Raw genomic sequence first — 20,933 nt, forward strand, 5'->3', positions numbered from 1 at the left:
GTGGTTGGCCCTGGGTTCCTCCTAATGCAAGACAATGCTAGACCTCATGTGGCTGGAGTGTGTCAGCAGTTCCTGCAAGAGGAAGGCATTGATGCTATGGACTGGCCCGCCCGTTCCCCAGACCTGAATCCAATTGAGCACATCTGGGACATCATGCCTCGCTCCATCCACCAACGCCACATTGCACCACAGACTGTCCAGGAGTTGGCGGATGCTTTAGTCCAGGTCTGGGAGGAGATCCCTCAGGAGACCATCCGCCACCTCATCAGGAGCATGCCCAGGCATTGTAGTGAGGTCATACAGGCACGTGGAGGCCACACACACTACTGAGCCTCATTTTGACTTGTTTTAAGGACATTACATCAAAGTTGGATCAGCCTGTAGTGTGGTTTTCCACTTTAATTTTGAGTGTGACTCCAAATCCAGACCTCCATGGGTTGATAAATTGGATTTCCATTGATTATTTTTGTGTGCTTTTGTTGTCAGCACATTCAACTATGTAAAGAAAAAAGTATTTAATAAGATTATTTCTTTCATTCAGATCTAGGATGTGTTGTTTAAGTGTTCCCTTTATTTTTTTGAGCAGTGTATATATACTGCATTTTATCTTTTCCCATCTTTCTTGTTAAGCCTTCGTAAAGCATTGCCTTTTTACACCGTTTCAACTATAAAACTGGAGGTTTATGGAAATCCTTGACTCTGGTTCAGTTCTTGATTGAGTTTGGCTGGCTGTCAAATTATGGTTGCATACACCTTAATTAAGGACAGTACACCATGAGTCACAGAACATTGAGTCAATCAACCGTTGGCTGCCTCTCCACCACAGAAAGCACCGAGCTAGGCTGAAACACCTGCATTTTGGAACGGTCTTACTCAAGAAAGCAAAAAAGAGACCATGTTTGTTTGCAAACTGCTATGTGACACATTAATGCCAAAATAACTACACAAAAGTTGTTTTTTATCTTAACAGGTGGGGCAGAGCCCTGAATGACGGGTCGCCACTGCATCCTGTCACTCGTTAAACAGTTACATATTGATGACAGCAAAGGGTGATGCAAGTCTAACCTACAGTCTAATGCAATTTATTTACCTGTGTTATTCAGTGCAGGATGGGCTACTACCACCTATTTTGACCACATTTTGAAGTGGTTTTGTATTTTCTAGTGAAGAAGCAAGTCATGTGGGGGTGCAGCAAGGCGTTCGAAGGGGGCCAAATAAAAATGAACGGCAGTCATTGGTTTAACAAGAGCGAGTGCTGCTCAACAATTGTGTATTTTCAGTCAGTCGTCTCATTTGTTTTCTTAATCCATTTTATTTACAAAGCTGTCGATTTGAAGCTTCCAACTTGCAAGTGTACATACATGAGAATGGGAGTTGTTTTTCAAATGACTTAAGACTTTGCAATGTACAAAATGTATGAGAAGAAACAATATTTCCAACAATGATGGCATAAGTTAACTAACATTCCGGATTTTGCCAGGACACTAATTAATTGCCTTTGTGATTCAATGCAAAAGTAACCTACATGTACCTCTCCAAATGTGTCTCCATAGCCTTCACCAATGTGCCCAACTTTCCCTTTCCTTCACTGCCGGTCTGACCCTATGGCCTGCCCGCCTGTTTTCAGTACAGGGAAAATGTTTGTAAAGGGTGTTCAAGGTTGAATGCAAAATCAAAATTCCTAAAAAATTTGTTTATTCCAGAACGACATTTTCACATTTGCCAGTAAACTTAGTTCCACACATTTCTAACGACTGTCACCATTCTATTTAACAAACAAAATTAACTAGTTAACCCTTTTATTTGACAAAAAGATAAATGAAAAATGTGTTATGGTGACACCTTAAGTTGACCGTGTGGATTTAGTAGAACGGTTTTACAAACATGACATTGTCCTATTATCAGTTGTTGAATGTGTTCTGTAACATTTTATAACCTGTGACAAATTAAATCTCAAATGACAAACAAAATGTAGATAAATAAAAAGCTTAAGGATTCTACAAAAACCTAAAAGCCGAAGAATTGAAAAGACTTGGAAGAGATTTAATGTATTAATAGAACAGTTCAGCATATTTCAGTATGTGTGGGTCTTCTGTCCTCTTCACAATACCATCCCTCCACCCATGATCTCCATCCTCTGCACAGAACAGAAATATCAGTTTATATATTTGTACTACCCCTTACAAAAGTAAGACATTGTAGAATTTTATGCATATTAGGCTTATGGGTTGTTATATGTATACTGAACAAAAACGCAACATGCAACAATTTAATTGATTTTACTGAGTTACAGTTCATATGAGGATATCAGTCAATTGAAATGAATTCATTAGGCCCTAATCTATGAATTTCACATCACTGGGAATACAGATATGCATCTGTTGGTCACAGATAAAAAAATAAATAAGAAGGGCCTCAGGATCTAATCACTGTATTTTTGTGCATTCAAAATGCCATTGATAAAATGCAATTGTGTTCGGTATTCGCAGTTTATGCCTGCCCATAACCCCACCATGGGGCACGTGGTCTGCGGTTATGAGGCCGGTTGGACGTACTGCCAAATTCTCTAAAATGACGCTGGAGGCGGCTTATAGTAGAGAAATGAACATTAAATTCTGGCAACAGCTCTGGTGGACATTCCTGCAGTTAGCATGCCAAGTGCACACTCCCTCAAAACTTGAGACATCTGTGGCATTGTGTTGTGCGACAAAACTGCACATTTTAGAGTGACCTTTTATTGTCCCCAGCACCAGGTGCACCTGTGTAATGATCATGCTGATTAATCAGCTCTTTGACATGCCACACCTGCCACGAGGATGGATTATCATGGCAAAGGAGAAATGCTCACTAACAGGGATGTAAACAAATGTGTACAAAATTAGAGAAAAATAAGCTTTTCGTGCAAAATTTCTGGGATCTTTTATTTCTGGGATCTTTTATTTCAGCTCATGAAAAATGAGACGAACACTTTACAAGTTGCTTTATATATTTTTTTCAGTGTATGTGTGAGTATATTTAGGGGTTCACAACAAAGCTGACATGGTAATTTAATATTTTTTTATCCAATCACTGACTTTGTTTTTTTAGAATACCCCTCCTGCCCCTTGTCACCAGAAACAACTTAAATGATGGCAGTCTCAGACTAACGCATGTAGCGAACGACAAAGCAGTGGAAGAATTTAATGTGTTGTCAGGCTAAGATTTTCCTCCATCTTGACATTTTGGAAAACCTTTAAAAATATTATAATCATGAACCCTAAGTCCAAAGAACACAATGTGGCAGGTAGGTCCATGGTACATCTCTTAACATTGTTTGAGAAAAGCTAAGGGATTGGTTAAGAGATGGCTGAGTTATTGATAAATCAGGAAATCAGATTTGATGTGTCCATTTCAATCCTTTGTAAATCCACTCCACAATGGCCTATCAACTTTAGACTTTTTAGGGTCATCAAAGACATTACCATGATGAACCATATTTCTTTAAGATATCAATGCCAAAATTAACAAGAGCTTGTTAGCTAGCATGAGTCATCTCAGACATTTTCTTGTAAAACAGCTCAGCTAGCTAGCGAAATGCTAATACACAATGCTAACGTTAGCTCAATAATGTGTTAGCTAGACTGCTTCTAGACTTGGGAGCTCATGGGAGCTTCAGGAGCCAGCAGGTTAGATTTCACCATGGGCAACAACTGGCTACTAGAACTGAACTGATGTACATTGGGCAATGAAGTTTGGTATGTGAACTTTAAACTCAGCAAAGAATTAAACGTCCCTTTTTCAGGACCCTGTCTTTCAAAGATAATTCGTAAAAATCCAAATAACTTCACAGATCTTCATTAAAAAGGGTTTAAACACTGTTTCCCATGCTTGTTCAATGAACTGCAAACAATGAACATGCACCTGTTGAACGGTCGTTATAACACTAACAGCTTACAGACGGTAGGCAATTAAGGTCACAGTTAAGAAAACTTAGGACACTAAAGAGGCCGTTCTACTGACTCTGAAAAACACCAAAAGAAAGATACCCAAGGTCCCTGCTCATCTGTGTGAACGTGCCTTAGGCATGCTGCAAGGAGGCATGAGGACTACAGATGTGGCCAGGGCAATAAATTGCAATGTCCGTACTGTGAGATGCCTAAGACAGCGCTACAAGGAGACAGGATGGACAGCTGATTGTCCTCGCAGTGGCAGACCACGTGTAACAACACCTACACAGGATCGGTACATCCGAACATCACACCTGCGGGACAGGTACAGGATGGCGAGTTACACCAGGAACACACAATCCCTCCATCAGTGCTCAGACTGCAATTGGCTGAGAGAGGCTGGACTGAGGGCTTGTAGGCCTCACCAGACATCACCGGCAACTACGTCGCCTATGGGCACAAACCCACCGTCATGGACCACACAGGACTGGTAAAAAGTGCTCTTCACTGACGAGCTGCGGTTTTGTCTCACCAGGGGTGATGGTCGGATTCGCGTTTATCGCCGAAGGAATGAGCGTTACACCGAGGCCTGTACTCTGGAGCGGGATCAATTTGGAGGTGGAGGGTCCATCATGGTCTGGGGCGGTGTGTCACAGCATCATCGGACTGAGCTTGTTGTCATTGCAGGCAATCTCAACGCTGTGCGTTACAGGGAAGACATCCTCCTCCCTCATGTGGTACCCTTCCTGCAGGCTCATCCTGACATGACCCTCCAGCATGACAATGCCACCAGCCATACTACTCGTTCTGTGAATGATTTCCTGCAAGACAGGAATGTCAGTGTTCTGCCATGGCCAGCGAAGAGCCCGGATCGCAATCCCATTGAGCACATCCGGGACCTGTTGGATCGGAGGATGAGGGCTAGGGCCATTCCCCCCAGAACTGTCCGGGAACTTGCAGGTGCCTTGGTGGAAGAGTGGGGTAACATCTCACAGCAAGAACTGGCAAATCTGGTGCAGTCCATGAGGAGGAGATGCACTGCAATACTTAATGCAGCTGGTGGCCACACCAGATACTGACTGTTACTTTTGACCCCCCTATGTTCAGGGACACATTATTCAATTTCTGTTAGTCACGTCTGTGGAACTTGTTCAGTTTATGTCTCAGTTGTTGAATCTTGTTATGTTCATACAAATATTTACACATGTTAAGTTGGCTGAAAATAAATGCAGCTGACAGTGAGAGGACGTTTCTTTTTTTGCTGAGTTTACATCCTTAGAATCTTTGAATATAAAGTCACTGCAGTCTTAGATGGCTGCACCAGACCAGTTGGTGGCACTATATATTTAAATAATCATTGGCACCAGAGGATACTAGAGCAATAACTATTGATCAAGTGGACTTTGTCTGATGCAAATTTAAAACTTTGCAGACGGACATTGTGGATTTTCGTGATTCGTATAAATCACATAGTTGCCCTCTTATTATATTTATTTAACCTTTATTTAACTCGGCAAGTCAGCTAAGAAAAAAAATTCTTATTTACAATGACGGCCTAGAAACAGTGGGTTAACTGCCTTGTTCAGGGGCAGAACGACAGATTTTTACCTTGTCAGCTCGGGGATTCAATCTAGCAACCTTTCGGTTACTGGCCCAACGCTCTAACCACTAGGCTACCTGCCGCCCCTTATGTGGTCTGAACGCAGTGAAGTGGATATTTTATTAGGTAAAATTAGAAACGGGATGTCCTGCCACTTACAGCCAGCGTATTACAGCGGTGAGAGTGTATCGAAGTATTTTGGAACGCTAATGTGGAATGTTCCAACAGATTTCAATTCTAAGTGGTAATGCTTTCAAAAACTGCACATAGACAGTTCCTACATGATAATGCATGCTTTGTTATCCGACTGATCATGTCTTTTCTGTCATCCAGTGAACCCTGTTCATTGCTGCTAGCAACTATGTTTTTTGCTGGTAAGCACAGGTAAGATTTCCAATGTATTCATTACACATGACAACCTTAAAAACAAGTTAACTATCCTATAACACATAAGATAGAACAGGAAATTGGATGGATAACAGCCTAGAAAAAAATATCACCTGAGGTGGTTCTATGAAAGCGAGCCAATCAGAAGAGTGAGTTGGGAGAAGACCCATTGACTGACACTTGTAGATAGCCAATGCCGAGCCCAACAGGTTCCCTACAGAATAGACCAGCCCCTGGAGCCACTGCTGGTTAGAGTTCTCCAACAGCTTGAATGCTGAAGAGAGAAAGGGCAAGAGTGAACAGTGGTAACACACTTATAAACGACATTATACAAACCAGGTAGTTTGTGTCCCAGATGCTGATTGGCTGAAACTTTATTTCAGCTTTGTGTAGATCAGACAATATACCACAAATATGACACAAATACTTATTTACTGTTCTACTTATGTTGTTAACCAGTTGATAATAGCATTAAGGCACCTCAGGGGTTCGTGATATATGCGAACATAGCACGGCTAAGGGCTGTGTCCAGGCACTCACCCCATACATGGAAAAACAGTCCAAAAATAAATCAAAAGGAAGTTCTGGAAAGCTCAATGACAAAGGTTGGTGAACACTGCTGTAGTCTCAGAGAGCTAGGCACTGGCAGAACTACTCTTTTGCGTATTTGTACAGCTGTAGTGATGATTGTATTGTATTATGGATCTCCTATATCTGTTTCAACCTGCCCAGAGACTATGGATGAAAATGTGCACTTTTGATTACTGACTCATACATTGATTGACATGGAAACAGAAATTGTTGATTGATGTGCACTGTCTGTACCTGTTGAAACACAAAACACTCTTTTGCAGGGCACCCTTGCAAAAGAAACATTGGTTTCAATGGGACTCCCTGCTAAAAGAAAGGTAAAATAAAAAAAATATACAATAAATACTCACTGGCAGACATGGACATGAGAGCCTGGATGGGCCTCCAGGCCATCATACAGACCATCATGATAGGGAAGATTGAGATGGTGTTACCAGACATGTACATGATGAACAGGTTCATGGGAATCTGCTTCAGAGGGCCCAGGGCCACGTCCCAACAACGCTGTTATAGAGGGAGGAGTTAGAGATAAAGGGTGACGGGGTAAGGAAGAGAGAGCAAGTTAATAACAATATATTAATGAAGTAAGATGGAAAAAGTTGAAAATGCAAACTTTGAACAACACATCATGATGTTATGAAATCACCCTCTTCTGGTGACCTACCTTTTCCACCAGGTTTTTGTCTGTTTCCTGGATGCTGGTGTCTGGGACTGGTTTGTCTGAGTATCCAATGGGGTACATCACATCTCCCTGGTTACTCTGTCTGTCTCCGCGACCCCTGGAAGACAAAGAGGACAGTTAGAGGGCGATCCATGGGGAAGAGGTTGGAACAGAAGCTTTAGGTTATAGATTAGTTAAGGTGGATCTTGAAGCATCTCATGCCTGTTTATCTGTGTAAATGTTGATCTGGACTCATTTGAAATGTCAGCACAATATCAAGTGTATCAGATAGTGAGAGAGGATGACAGTGGGGAAAGAGGTTGTGTCAAAGGGCAGGCCGGATTCAAACAAATGCAGACACTTTAATTTATTATTTATTTAAAATGTAACCTTTATTTCACTTTGCAAGTCAGTTAAGAACAAATTCTTATTTACAATGACTGCCTATCCCAGCCAAACCCAGGCGACGCTGGGCCAATGGTGCGCCGCCCTATGGGACTCCCAATCACGGCCGGATGTGATACAGCCTGGATTCGAACCAGGGACTGTAGTGATGCCTCTTGCACCAAGATGCAGTGCGTTACACCGCTGCGCCACTCGGGAGCACTGAAGACGTGTGCCGTAAAATGCAGCATTACTGCTAGAACAGCCAGGCTACGGGTCATTTGTCTTACCTAGCATTGCCCAAGCTCAACTCCAGAGCCCATTTCATCCTCCTAGCTCCTGCTCCTCTTGTAGACACTGCCCCTCCTCCCTGTCCCCCTGGAGACGCCATGGCAATGTATAACTATGTTGAACCACAAGAAGAACACAGTATTATAACATGAAAGGAACATGACTGAGTGACATTTGACAATGACCAAAACACTGATATTTGATTTTTGCTGCGCTTCATAGAAGATCTTGCTAGTGTCAGCGACTAGGTTATTCCTAACCGATTCAGCGCCTATTGACGGCAGTACCTTCTGGCTGGGGGTGTTCTGTTAAGAGCCCCGACACTCGTTCTGAACGTTTAAATGCACCGCTTACGGTAAGGTTTTGGAAACACAAGGAGCGTATCTTTCATATCTGCGAGGAATAATAATAAAACATGTTAAATTAACACACTTTCTATGGTTGGTAGTGTTGTTTACGGAAAGACAGGGGAGGCCCACTGTGTTAATTAGCTATGTAGCGTGCTCCGAAAAACGTTTCGCAAGCGATGTTTGACGTTTCTAATAGTTAAAACACAGCGTCGGAATTGACAGTTATGGAGAATATTTCTTAAACTAGGCTATTCCAAGACAACAACCCCTGACTAGCTACGAAGTGAGGCATTGGCTTGCCATAAAGCAAGATGGGGGTTAAATGTTCAGGTTTCTTAGTTAAACGTTAACGTTACCTATCTAAATTAGCAGCTAGGCCATCATTGCTGGTCATACAAATACTTGTATTACATATGAACTAGGGTTAGACTATAGGTTTATGGACTAACGCTACGCTAAATGACACAGAATTATGACGCTGTCCAGATATGGCATTCATGAAAACTGGTACTACTGCTAACAACGTATAGACATGCATAGTTAGCTACTGCTAGGTTAACCGAAGCAGCTAGCTAGCTTGTTAGCTCACACATCTAGCCAGAGAAAGAGGCTTAAGATAAGAAATGACAACACTCCTCACCTTAGAGACGTTCCAATTAGTGTTTACTTTACTTTTATGTTACTCTCGAGCAGAATTAGCCAACCGTAAGTGAATATTCGTCAAATTATTCACAAGCCGTTCATTCAGTTTAAATCGACGACATACGATGGCCGGGCACACAATGGTGACGTTCCAGTATTGGCGTCGCGCTTCACGTCTTCTTAAAATTGTATGTCAGACTATACCTATTGGTGTATTTCCGCCACCTACTGTACGGGGTATTGAAACCAAAATAAATCAAACAATCCAACTCCTTCAGTCACATTCAAATCACATCCCTACACAGGCTCAGGTGCATAAATCGACAGGATTCCTTGTAATGCCTCGCAGAAAAAGTCAGCTGCACATACAATGTCTATTTTCTCTGATTTTCTGTTTGAGCTTTGCAGTTGATAACCAAAGTAATGAGAAGGGAGACTCATCAAAAAACAATAGAATGGATAGAGTGTGCTTCCGCACTCCATCTACCATGCGGTCAGTCATTGTGCACCAACCACTTGATCCAATTTTTCGCGTACAGTGTATTTGGAAACTATTCAGACGCCTTCACTTTTTCCACATGGTTGCTGCACAGCTATTTTCAGGTTTCTCCAAAGATGTTCAATCGGGTTCAAGTCCAGGCTCTGGTTGGGCCACTCAAGGACATTCAGAGACTTGTCCCGAAGCCACTCCTACGTTGTCTTTGCTGTGAGTTTAGGGTAATTGCCCTGTTGGAAGGTGAACCAAATGGGATTTGTGCCACAAATGCTAAAACATTAGCGTGTGGAAACGGTGCCAGGGAAACTAAACCAAATCAAGGATTGCTGTCATAGACTGTTTACAGTGTAAGGAAACCAATGTGTTATTCGATACAGTGTCTGTTTACATTTACGTTGTTTACAAACATTGGATAAAAAACAAACATATATATTTTAGGTTCTGACGGGGAACAAAAGTTGAACTAAGCTCATGAGGCATTTAGAAGTTATATTCTTCAAGAATGAATTGGTTGATATCATTAAAGCTGTGATCTGTATTAGGGGAAACATCGCCCCAGGCGTATTTGTTAATGTTTTGATTATTAAACGGAGAAGAGGAGCTTCAGCATCGTGGTAAAAATAGTCGTGGTACATACTTTGCTCATCAAATCTATTTGTCACATGCCGAATACAACAGATGTAGACTTTACTGTGAAATGCTTACTTACAAGTCCTTTCTCAACAATGCAGAGAAGGAAAATTAGCAAAAAAGAAAATAGTAACACTAAATAACAATAACGAGACTATATACAAGGAGTACCGGTACCGAGTCAATGTGCAGGGGTACGAGGCAGTTGAGGTAATATGTAAATGTACTGTAAGCAGGGGTAAAAGTGACTAGTCAATTAGGATAGACAATAAACAGAGTAGCAGCAGTGCATTTCAATAGTGTGAAAGTGTGTATGGCATCAATATACATGAGTGTGTGTTTTGAGTGTGTGTGTTGGAGTGTCAGTGTAGTATGTGTGAGTGTGTGGGTAGAGTCCAGTGAGTGTGCATAGAGACAGTGCAAGAGAGTCATTGCAAAAAAATAGTCAATGCAAATAGTCCTTGTAGCCATTTGATTGTTCAGCATTCTAATGGCTTGGGGGAAGAAGCTGTACAGTAGTCTTTTGGTCCCTGACTTGGAGCTCCAGTTCCTGCTTGCCATGCGGTAGTAGAGAGAACAGTCTATGACTTGGGTGGCTGGAGTCTTTGCCAATTTTTAGGGCCTTTGTCTGACACCGCCTGGTATTGAGGTCCTGGATGACAGGGAGCTCGGCCCCAGTGATGTACTGGGCCGTACGCACCACCCTTTGTTGCGCCTTGCGGTTGCATGCCAAGGAGTTCCCATACCAAGCGGTGATGCAGCCAGTCAAGATGCTCTCAGTGGTGCAGTTGTAGAACTTTTTGAAGATCTGAGGGTCCTTGACACATGTTTTCATGGACCACGATATCCAGGCCCCAAGTATCCGGTCTGGAGCGTAAAACCACTAGCTCTGCTGGTCGACTACTGCATAGCAACCTAGCGGTGCCAAAAGCCCTGGTCTGCCTTAGAAAGCCTATGTAAATTACAATCACCAGAATGGTGGCTTTGGCCTCTAAAATGTGTTTATTATGGTCAAGTTTGACCCTGATGGTGAATTATTTTACAGTTCGCTACAAATTGAGATATTTAATTAAATAGTGGTCCATTCTGACTACTACATTTGTTGGCAAGCCGGACCACGTGCTGACACAGACCAATCACTGGCCGACAGGCTACAAGGAGGCTCCCGGTTGACTCTCTCAGGCAGGATGAAAACAACTACATCGACCGTGATCCTCAGCTAGTTATGGCCACTTTCACCATGATCCTTAGCGATTTATTTGGTGCCATTTAGCCCCATAGTTGCCCCGTGATTGACTTAGTGTTCTGTCACTCATGCGGACACTACGTCACCACAAAATCTACAGAACGAGCTTGAAAATTCAAGCCAATTTGGGTGCTGCCATAGATTTACATTAAAGTGCCCATCCATGAAGGCTCAAGGTCATTGGCCACAGATAAAATGACGTCAAATCACGTTATATGTACCGTAGCTTTAATTGGACTGATCATGTCAATATCATACTTTAAAAATCTTAGCTAGCAAGCCAGACAGGCAGTCATCATCATGAATCATGTCAACAATCTACTGACAAATCCTTGTCATATGAAGAGAAATTATACTGTAGATAAAACATTTCGGTGCTCATCGGCTATTGAACATAAACATTAGTCAACAAGTTGGAAATCGCAAATTCAACAATGAGTGGTTTGGAAGGAATTAGTGTCTAACTGCAAGCATTGCAAAGCAATCACTAGCCTTCTATTCAGTGGAGAGGGCGTGTGGTCCAAGTCTGGGTTTAAGGGTCTCTTCTCTAAGCTTTAAAGGATAAATACTCACATGCAACACCATGGGCCAGAAAAGATTGAATACATAGGCCATGCTGTCAATCCAGCATGACTTCTGCCTCGTTCAAAACAACTGGAAACTCAGACTGCATTGAGTTCAAGACAACTGGGTACTCAGAAAAAAATGTGCTCCGACTGGGAAAATAAGTTTTGAACGGTCATCCAACTCAGAATTCCAAGTCCATCTGTCTGCACATTGCAAGACATGGCATATGGGGGTGTAGTGAGATACCCAAAGGGCTGAACGATTCTCTTCTCATCTTGAAAAAATGTATACTAAAAACTTGGAAATCAATAACACAACGAAAATCTGATGATTTATTATTTAAATACTGAAAGTGTGTGGGCTACAGAGAGAAACAAAATGGTGCAGTTTCAGGACATGTGGCAGAAAGTGATGCGGGCGCTGGAGATGGGGGGTGTGCTAGTGGGTCTGGGCAGGTGTGATGTAGTTGATGTTTGTATGATGTTGCCATTTGTATGTTTTGTATTGTTTATAAAATATAAAATAAAATAGTAAAAAAATAAAAAGTGTTGTCATAGTGTGGTGCTCAGTATCTGGATGTACAAACTACAAGCAAGCACAGGCTGCTGGGGTAACATTTAATCAGTTACCTTAATAAGATGTCGGGCAGAAGTAACGTAGCTAACTAGCTAGCGAACTACATTTGTTTATCTTCATAATACATTGGCAAGATATTTCAAAGCAAATCAATGTAATTAGCCAGCTGCTATCTGGCAATGTGATTTGTAACTTTGTAAGCTATCTTTAGCTACGTTACATTACATTAGCTACAGCCTAGTATACCGTATCTAACCATTAGCCAGCTAACTAGCCAGCTAACTAGCTAGCCAGCTAACTAACTAGCTATCGTAGTGGGTAACGTGACTGGCCTATGTGTTGTATTTACAGAGTCCGATCCCATCAACATCTGCAGCGGCATCAACATCAAGCTCAGTACCAGGAACTAATGTAAGTCACCTTTGCTAAATCTTTCCATGACTCTATGATGAGAAAATAAATATACTGGAGCGAGACATAAACATGATCCGTGTTTTGTTGTCATAGTTGGTGTGTTTATAAGTAGGCTACAACTGCTACTGTAGTTCTCGGTATTATGGAGGCTTAGTTGATTGTTTATGCAAAGCTTGAAGCCTAAATTGGAGAAAAGCAGAGTTATTAGTAAGGAGAGGATGGTGTGGGTGACTGACTGGTGTCTGTTGGGGGTGAGTATGTGTGTGTGTGTGGTGTGTGTGTGTGTGAAGGTTAGTCAGCATGATCTATCAACACGAGGGGGATGGGTGTATATAGTACCTTGTTTGAGTGTGTATTGATGGGTTCAAAGTAGTAAAATGTAGGCTAATCACTTATTTGTGTACTGTATGTCCTACAGACTAATCCTGCAGCATCTGTTTACAGTGCCCTGCAAAAGTATTTATCCCCCTTGGCGTTTTCCCTATTTTGTTGCATTACAACCTGTAATTTAAATAGATTTTTATTTGGATTTCATGTAATGGACATACAGAAAATAGTCCAAATTGGTGAAGTGAAATGAAAAAAATACAAAAACGGTAAAGTGGTGCGTGCATATGTATTCACCGCCTTTGTTATGAAGCCCCTAAATAAGGTCTGGTGCAACCAATTTCCTTCAAAAGTCACATAATTAGTTAAATAAAGTCCACCTGTGTGCAATCTAAGTGTCACATGATCTGTCACATGATCTCAGTATATATACACCTGTTCTGAAAGGCCCCAGAGTCTGCAACACCACTAAGCAAGGGGCACCACCAAGCAAGCGGCACCATGAAGACCAAGGAGCTCTCCAAACAGGTCAGGGACAAAGTTGTGGAGAAGTACAGATCAGGGTTGGGTTATAAAAAAATATCTGAAACTTTGACCATCCCACAGAGCACCATTAAATCCATTATTAAAAAAGGAAAGAATATTGCACCAAAACAAACCTGCCAAGAGAGGGCTGCCCTCCAAAACTCATGGACCAGGCAAGGAGGGCATTAATCAGAGAGGCAACAAAGAGATGAAAGATAACCCTGAAGGAGCTGCAAAGCTCCACAGTGGAGATTGGCTTAAAGTGATCCTATGGACAGATACTCCATACACTCCACAGAGCTGGGCTTTACAGAAGAGTGACCAGAAAAAAGCAAACACATTTGGTGTTTGTCAAAAGGCATGTGGGAGACTCCCCAAACATATGGAATAAGGTACTCTGGTCAGATAAGACTAAAATTGAGCTTTTTGACCATCAAGGAAAACGCTATGTCTGGTACAAACCCAACACCTCTCATCACCCTGAGAACACCATCCCCACAGTGAAGCATGGTGGTGGCAGCATCATGCTGTGGGGATGTTTTTAATCATCAGGGACTGGGAAACTGGTCAGAATAAAAGGAATGATGGCATTTAATATAGGGAAATTCTTGAGGGATACCTGTTTCAGTCTTACAGAGATTTGAGACTGGGACGGAGGTTCACCTTCCAGCAGGACAATGACCCTAAGCATACTGCTAAAGCAACACTCGAGTGGTTTAAGGGGAAACATTTAAATGTCTTGGAATGGCCTAGTCAAAGCTCATACCTCAATCCAAATGAGAATCTGTGGTATGACTTAAAGATTGCTGTACACCAGCGGAACCCATCCAACTTGAAGGAGCTGGAGCAGTTTTGCCTTGAAGAATGGGCATAAATCCCAGTGGCTAGATGTGCCAAGCTTATAGAGACATACCCCAAGAGACTTGCATCTGTAATTAATGCAGAAGGTGGGGGTGGGGGGTGGGGTGGGGGGGTAAAAAGTTATGCACGCTCAAGTTCTGTTTGTCTTATTTCTTGTTTATTTCACAAAAATATTTTGCATGTTCAAAGTGGTAGGCATGTTGTGTAAATCAAATGATACAAACCCCCCCAAAAATATATTTTAATTCCAGGTTGTAAGGCAACAAAATATGAAAAATGCCAAGGGGGTGAATACTTTCGCAAGCCACTGTATGATTACCTTGACAACAGCTTTAGTAGTGCAGATCCTGTGGACCAGTGGTTCCCAAACATTGTATAGTCCCGTACCCCTTCAAACATTCAACCTCCAGCTGTGTACACCCTCTAGCACCAGGGTCAGCGCACTCTCAAATGTTGTTTTTTGCCATCATTGTAAGCCTGCCACACACATACACTATATGATACATTTATTAAACATAACAATGAGTGTGAGTTTGTCACAACCTGGCTTGTGGGAGGTTACAAAAAGCTCTTATAGGACCAGGGCACAAATAATAATATAATAATAATCAATAATTTTGCCCTTTATTGATCCATCTTCCATATAAAACCTTATTTGTTCATCAAAAATTGTGAATAACTCACCACAAGTTAATGAGAAGGGTGTGCTTGAAAGGATGCACACAACTCTGCAATGTTGGGTAGTATTGGAGAGAGTCTCAGTCTTAAATGATTTTCCACACAGTGTCTGTGCCTGTATTTAGTTGTCATGCTAGTGAGGGTCAAGAATCCACTCTCACATAGGTACATGGTTGCAAAGGGCATCACTGTCTTAACAGCGCGATTTGCCAAGGCAAGAAAGTCTTGAGAGCAGCCCTATCCAGAAATCTGGCAGTGCCTTCTGATTCAATTTTCACAGAACCACTTGTTGCAATTTCGATGAGGCTCTCTTGTTCAGATATCAGTAAGTGGACTGGAGGCAGGGCATGAAAGGGATAACGGATCCAGTTGTTTGTGTCGTCCATTTCGGGAAAGTACCTGTGTAATTGCGCACACAGCTCACTCAAGTGCTTCGCTAAATCACATTTGACATTGTCCGAAAGCTTGAGTTCATTTGCACGCAAAAAAATCATACAATGATGGAAAGACCTGTGTGTTGTCCTTGTTAATGCAGACATAAGAGCTCTAACTTCTTAATCATAGCCTCAATTTTGTCCCACACATTAAATATAGTTGCATAGAGTCCCTGTAATCCTAGATTCAGATCATTCAGGCAAGAAGAAACATCACACAGATAGGCCAGTCGTGTGAGAAACTCATTATCATGCAAGCGGTCAGACAAGTGAAAATTATGGTCAGTAAAGAAAACTTTAAGCTTGTTTCTCAATTTTTTTTTAAACGTGTCAATACATTGCCCCTTGATAACCAGCGCATTTCTATATGTTGTAAAAGCGTTACATGATCGCTGCCCATATCATTGCATAATGCAGAAAATACACAAGAGTTCAGGGGCCTTGCTTTAACAAAGTTAACCATTTTCACTGTACTGTCCAAAACGTATTTCAAGCTGTCAGGCATTCCCTTGGCAGCAAGAGCCTCGGTGGATTTTGCAGTGTACCTAAGTGGCGTCGGGAGCAACTGCTTGCACGCGCGTTACCACTCCACTATGTCTCCCTGTCATGACTTTTGCGCAATCAGTACAGATACCAACACATCTTGACCGTCAAAGTCCATTTGATGTCACAAAGCTATCCAGTACTTTAAAAATATCCTCTCCTGTTGTCCTGGTTTCCAGTGGTTTGCAGAAGAGGATGTCTTCCTCAATTGACCCCCCATAAACGTAACGGACATATATCAGGAGCTGTGCCAGGCCCGCCACGTCTGTTGAATCATCCAGCTGTAACGCATAGAATTCACTGGCTTGTATGCGAAGCAGTAATTGTTTCAAAACATCTCCTGCCATGTCACTGATGCGTTTTGAAACAGTGTTGTTTGATGAAGGCATTGTCTGTATAGTTTTTTGGGCCTTTTCCCCCAGCATTGTCCCAGCCATATCCGTGGCAGCAGGAAGAATGAAGTCCTCCACGATAGTATGGGGCGTTTATATGTCTTACTACTCGAAAGTCGTCTTAATTCTCACTCAAAAAACTCCCATGGCTTATTTTTCAAATTGGCATGTTTAGTTTCTAAATGTCTGCGCAAGAGTGAAGGTTTTATCAAGTTGTGAGATAGTACTTTGGCACATATAACACACTGTGGCTGAGGAAAAGGCACTACTCCCAGTATAAGTGAACCCCAAATCAATGTAGATCTCATCATATTTGGGCCTCTTCGATGGTCAAACGTCCCTGTCTATTCTTCGGCGCTTTCCCGGGTAAAGTGGCAGTAGCTCTTCGGCTACATCAGATTCACAACTGTCAGTGTCCATGCTAGCTGGGCTAGCAACACATGTATAATTACTGATGCTAGCATTGGATGTGCTCGTGGAAGCAGAACAACTTGTGTTGTCGACAGGTGCAGGTGTAATACTGCTGGTAGTAGCAATACTACCAGTAGAGCTGGTTTTGCATCTCTATGGACGAGGGCCTTACTTTTTTTAACCATTTATTCATTTTCGAGCAAATGGAATGAGCAGGAACTATGTTTGGCTACATACAGACCGTTTGTGGAATTCCCGCGAGAGAGTAACGATTAACGTGATTGGATGTTAATTATTTGACTAGGATGCCTGTATTTGACATTGTGCTCTTATTTCGCTGAACACTAGATTGTTTCATTTTATTTTTGGCAGTGAAACGAGGCTACTCAGATGAGGAAAAAAGATCACCCAAATATATTGCCTAGTTGGAAAATCTAAATGAACTGAATGAAAATGTACCCCCGACAGCATTGTGTGTACCCCTGGGGATAGACGCCCTATATAATGCACTACTTTTGAATTGGGGGCCATTTCAGAGCTTGGTCTGGAACTAGTCAGAAGGGAAGAGGGGACAAGAGTTTTTCCTCAACTGGTAATCTGACCATGAACTGACCATCAGTCTTGTCACCAAACTTGACCCTTTTTCTCTTTCTATGCCCCCCTCTCTATTCTCTCTCTCTAACAGCTTCTCTCTAAGCCAAAGTTCTGTTCTGCGGAGAAGACTAAGACTATTGGCAGCACCTACATGGCAGCTGCTGGTCTGACCAATCCTGCTATAGGGGACGAGCGAAAGGTTGGTAGTAGCCTATTCTATACAGCTCTGTTCTGCCTTACTGGGTCCTGTTCAAATACTTGTAAAAACACAACCTTACTTACTCCCTTCTCTAAGGTAGTCAGGGATCTGTACATGATTGGATAAGCAAAAGAAAGGTTACTTATCATCCTATTGCTTTCCCCAATCAAATATCGTCACATCAATGAAGTGAGTCTTGGAAGTTAGGAAGGAGGAAATCCATGTCTGAAGTATTTATTCGAACACGGTCTCTAGACTGCCTGCCTGTATGGATTCTAACTGAGTGTTCTGATTCAGTGTGTTCTCATAGCCTGGTTACACCAAGACTGAAGGCTGCACTCACAATTGATTCTAACTGAGTGTTCTCGGTCTCCACCAACAGGACTGTGATGTGTCCTACAGCCATGTACGCAGCATGGTAGAGTTTGCCATCGCTCTGAAGAACAACCTGGAGTCCATCAACCAACACTCCTTCAACAGCTTTAAGCTACGCATCGGTGAGTCTGTCTGTATGGCCAGAGGGACAAAGATATGGACTCCATTAATCTTTCCTCGATTACGTGCATCCTCTCTCCTTGCCTGCTTCTCAAAATGTATTGGAGAAGAAGGTCAGACAGGAGGGACCTTGGACTTTCTCCTTCAACACTGTTGAGAAAGGATGCACGGAATCAACGGACGACAAACAGAGATTGAGACTTTTACAACTAAACTCCCTTGATTTGATAACCATTTTATTTTTGGAAGTGAAACGAGGCTACTCAGGAGAGAGAAAAACATCACCCAAATGTATAGCCCCGTCGGAAAATATAAATGTACTGTTTGAAAATGTGAAAAAAAAAAAAAGAACAAATGGTTTGGTGTACTGCATTGCACGTTTGGGAATACCTGCTGTGGACCCATTGGATGAAAGCTTTCAGCTGGGAACAAGCTCAAGCTCAATATCATCTGACTCAGAAGAGGAAAAGACTGCATAGGGCTGGCAAAGCCAAAGTGTATAGTCTATGTCCAAGATCATGACCAGCTGCCGTTGCCCAACACAAGATGACGTTCACCAGCTGAAGAACACTCAGGAGCCCGACTGAAAGATTAGTGGAATCTGTGTGGGTAGCTGGACAGGTAGGATGACTGACAGTGAGGGTGAACAGGTGGTCACGGGTCAGGTGACAGAGGAATGGATGAGACTGAGGCAGGAATTCCTTTAACCATAAAGTGGTATATTTACTGAGTAGTCTGTGCTGCATAACAAAGGAAACAGAATAACGTGTATCCAATCAAATCCATCATCACAAAGATCTAATCATAACAATCATTCATTGTTAACATCATTTAGGGAATTCAACAATCCAGTTAATTAATAAGTCAATAGGAATCGTCGGTGAGTAATTTAGGCTCGTAACTATTTATCATAAATCATGAAAGAATAATACAAACAGTGATCGGTTATTCAATCTATAAATCGCCATTAGTTGGATATCAGAGCCGATCAGTTCAACAAACAATTACTTTCTTATTTCACCCTTTCAAGTGTCTTCATGTGTACACGGAATTTCATTACATATTAACTATACCAATTGCATAATTGTCCTATTATGATCCGTAGGGCCGGAATCATTGACCATTCACATTAGACAAAATGTTTGAAGCGTGCGCTCCAAGCCACGCGATAATAACTTCAAATAACAACTGATGGCCCACTCTCCCGATCGCAACAGATAGTTCAGGTGAAAGGTAACAGAGTCGGTGGACTTACATGGACGCACAGAACTTCTGGATTTGACAGAGTGAAGGAAGAGAAAGCAGCGTGATCAGGCGATGGTGATTTCCTCCTTTTATGGAGTGGAGATCTGTCAGACATTTCCCCCTGACCTAATTAAATCGCCCCTGGCCCAGCTGAGTAAGTGGCAATGAATTAAAGGATTATTCCACCAACTCCATGGGCTTTTTCTACACCGACCTTTAACATTCAGCCAACACAACATCTATATTCACTTAGACTGATGTGTAGCATAATATAGAATGCCTAGTATGCTCACAACTGCATTGTGCGGAAGACACATTTCAGTTGGACAACTGACTAGGTATCCCCCTTTCGTATAGATATTGCTAGCTCTTGTACATAAAATAAATTATGCAGGGAGAAGGTGTATCATTTCAACTTTAATTTGTTGGCAAGCAAACATGCTTCAATATAACAGTAGATTAGTCTGTCATTGTAGCAAATAAGTAGACATGGCTTGTATTCAAGACTAAGTTTTTATTTGCTCTGGAGACCGAGGTGAGTTTACACAGCAGTATGCAGGAACAGTTCTGGCAATGTACAGCATATACAGTGAATTCGGAAAGTATTCAGACACCTTGACTTTTTCCACAATTTGTTACATTACAGCATATTCTAAAAAGGATTCAATTGTTTTTCCCCCCTTGTCAATCTACACACAATAACCCATATGGCACTAATACACAATCCATGTCTCAATTGTCTCCAGGTTTAAAAATCCTTCTTTAATCTGTCTCCTGCCTTTCATCTACGGGAGTGGATTTAACCAGTGACATCACTGAGGGATCATAGCTTTCACCTGGTCAGTCAGTCTGTCACGAACAGAGCAGGTGTTCATAATGTTTTGTACACTCAGTGCATACAGTGGAAGGAAAATATACTACTAACACCTATAATAAATACTACAAAGGGTATACTTGAATATGGTGTGTTTTTTTTTTGTTATCTTTATTTTACCAGGTAAGTTGACTGAGAACAATGACCTGGGGAATAAATGAGCCAATTGGAAGCTGGGGAGGATTAGATGGCCATGATGGTATGAGGGCCAGATTGGAAATTTAGCCAGGACACCCCTACTCTTACGATAAGTGCCATGGGATCTTTAGTGACCACAGAGAGTGTAGGACACCTGTTTAAAGTCCCATCCAAAAGACAGCACCCTACACAGGGCAATGTCCCCAATCACTGGCCAGGGGTATTGGGATAGATTTTTTCCCCCAGAGAGACTTCTTCTGGCCCTTCAATACCAGTTCCAGCAGCATCTGATCTCCCATCCAGGGACCGACCAGGACCAACCCTGCTTAGCTTCAGAGGAAAGCCAGCAGTGGGATGCAGGGTGATATGCTGCTGACCCAAGGTACAGTGAGGTGTTCAGAGTCACTTTGATACAAGGGGAGATTGTTGTTATGGCCCTTTCACATCTCCTCTTGA

At 42.1% G+C, this 20,933-nt stretch overlaps 1 protein-coding gene and 1 long non-coding RNA gene across 3 annotated transcripts; one reads left to right on the forward strand and one right to left on the reverse strand.

Annotated features, from left to right (window-relative positions):
- Positions 1-1,678: 1,678 nt before the first annotated feature.
- Positions 1,679-9,020, reverse strand: LOC100196067 (ER membrane protein complex subunit 4). 2 transcript variants are annotated; one of them, XM_045721347.2, is made up of 6 exons: positions 8,128-8,151; positions 7,840-7,952; positions 7,169-7,283; positions 6,855-7,008; positions 6,027-6,187; positions 1,679-2,137 (listed from the first exon to the last, which is right to left on the reverse strand). In XM_045721347.2, exons 2-6 carry the CDS (start codon positions 7,938-7,940, stop codon positions 2,102-2,104), a joined length of 567 nt encoding a protein of 188 aa, XP_045577303.1. In that variant the 5' UTR covers positions 7,941-7,952; positions 8,128-8,151; the 3' UTR covers positions 1,679-2,101. The 2 variants fall into 2 exon arrangements, with proteins under 2 accessions (XP_045577303.1, NP_001134568.1); NM_001141096.1 differs by lacking the exon at positions 8,128-8,151 and adding an exon at positions 8,831-9,020 and having other exon boundaries at positions 1,682-2,137.
- Positions 9,021-12,341: 3,321 nt separating this feature from the next.
- Positions 12,342-20,248, forward strand: LOC106608970 (uncharacterized). Its single transcript, XR_001329619.3, has 3 exons — positions 12,342-12,758; positions 17,618-17,725; positions 18,108-20,248. It is a non-coding gene; the product is annotated as an uncharacterized LOC106608970 (long non-coding RNA).
- Positions 20,249-20,933: the final 685 nt, after the last annotated feature.

This window comes from Salmo salar, chromosome 07, assembly GCF_965601325.2.
Source record: "Salmo salar chromosome 07, fSalSal1, whole genome shotgun sequence".
In the NCBI taxonomy this organism is placed as follows: Eukaryota; Metazoa; Chordata; class Actinopteri; order Salmoniformes; family Salmonidae; genus Salmo; species Salmo salar.

Coding starts and splice junctions, on each gene's coding strand:
- LOC100196067 (XM_045721347.2), bottom strand. CDS start 7,940: ATGGCGTCTCCAGGGGGACAGGGAGGAGGGGCAGTGTCTACAAGAGGA. Junction 7,284..7,839: donor TTGAGCTTGGGCAATGCTAG/GTAAGACAAATG, acceptor TTTGTCTTCCAG/GGGTCGCGGAGACAGACAGA. Junction 6,188..6,854: donor TCTCATGTCCATGTCTGCCA/GTGAGTATTTAT, acceptor TTCTCTCTTCAG/CATTCAAGCTGTTGGAGAAC.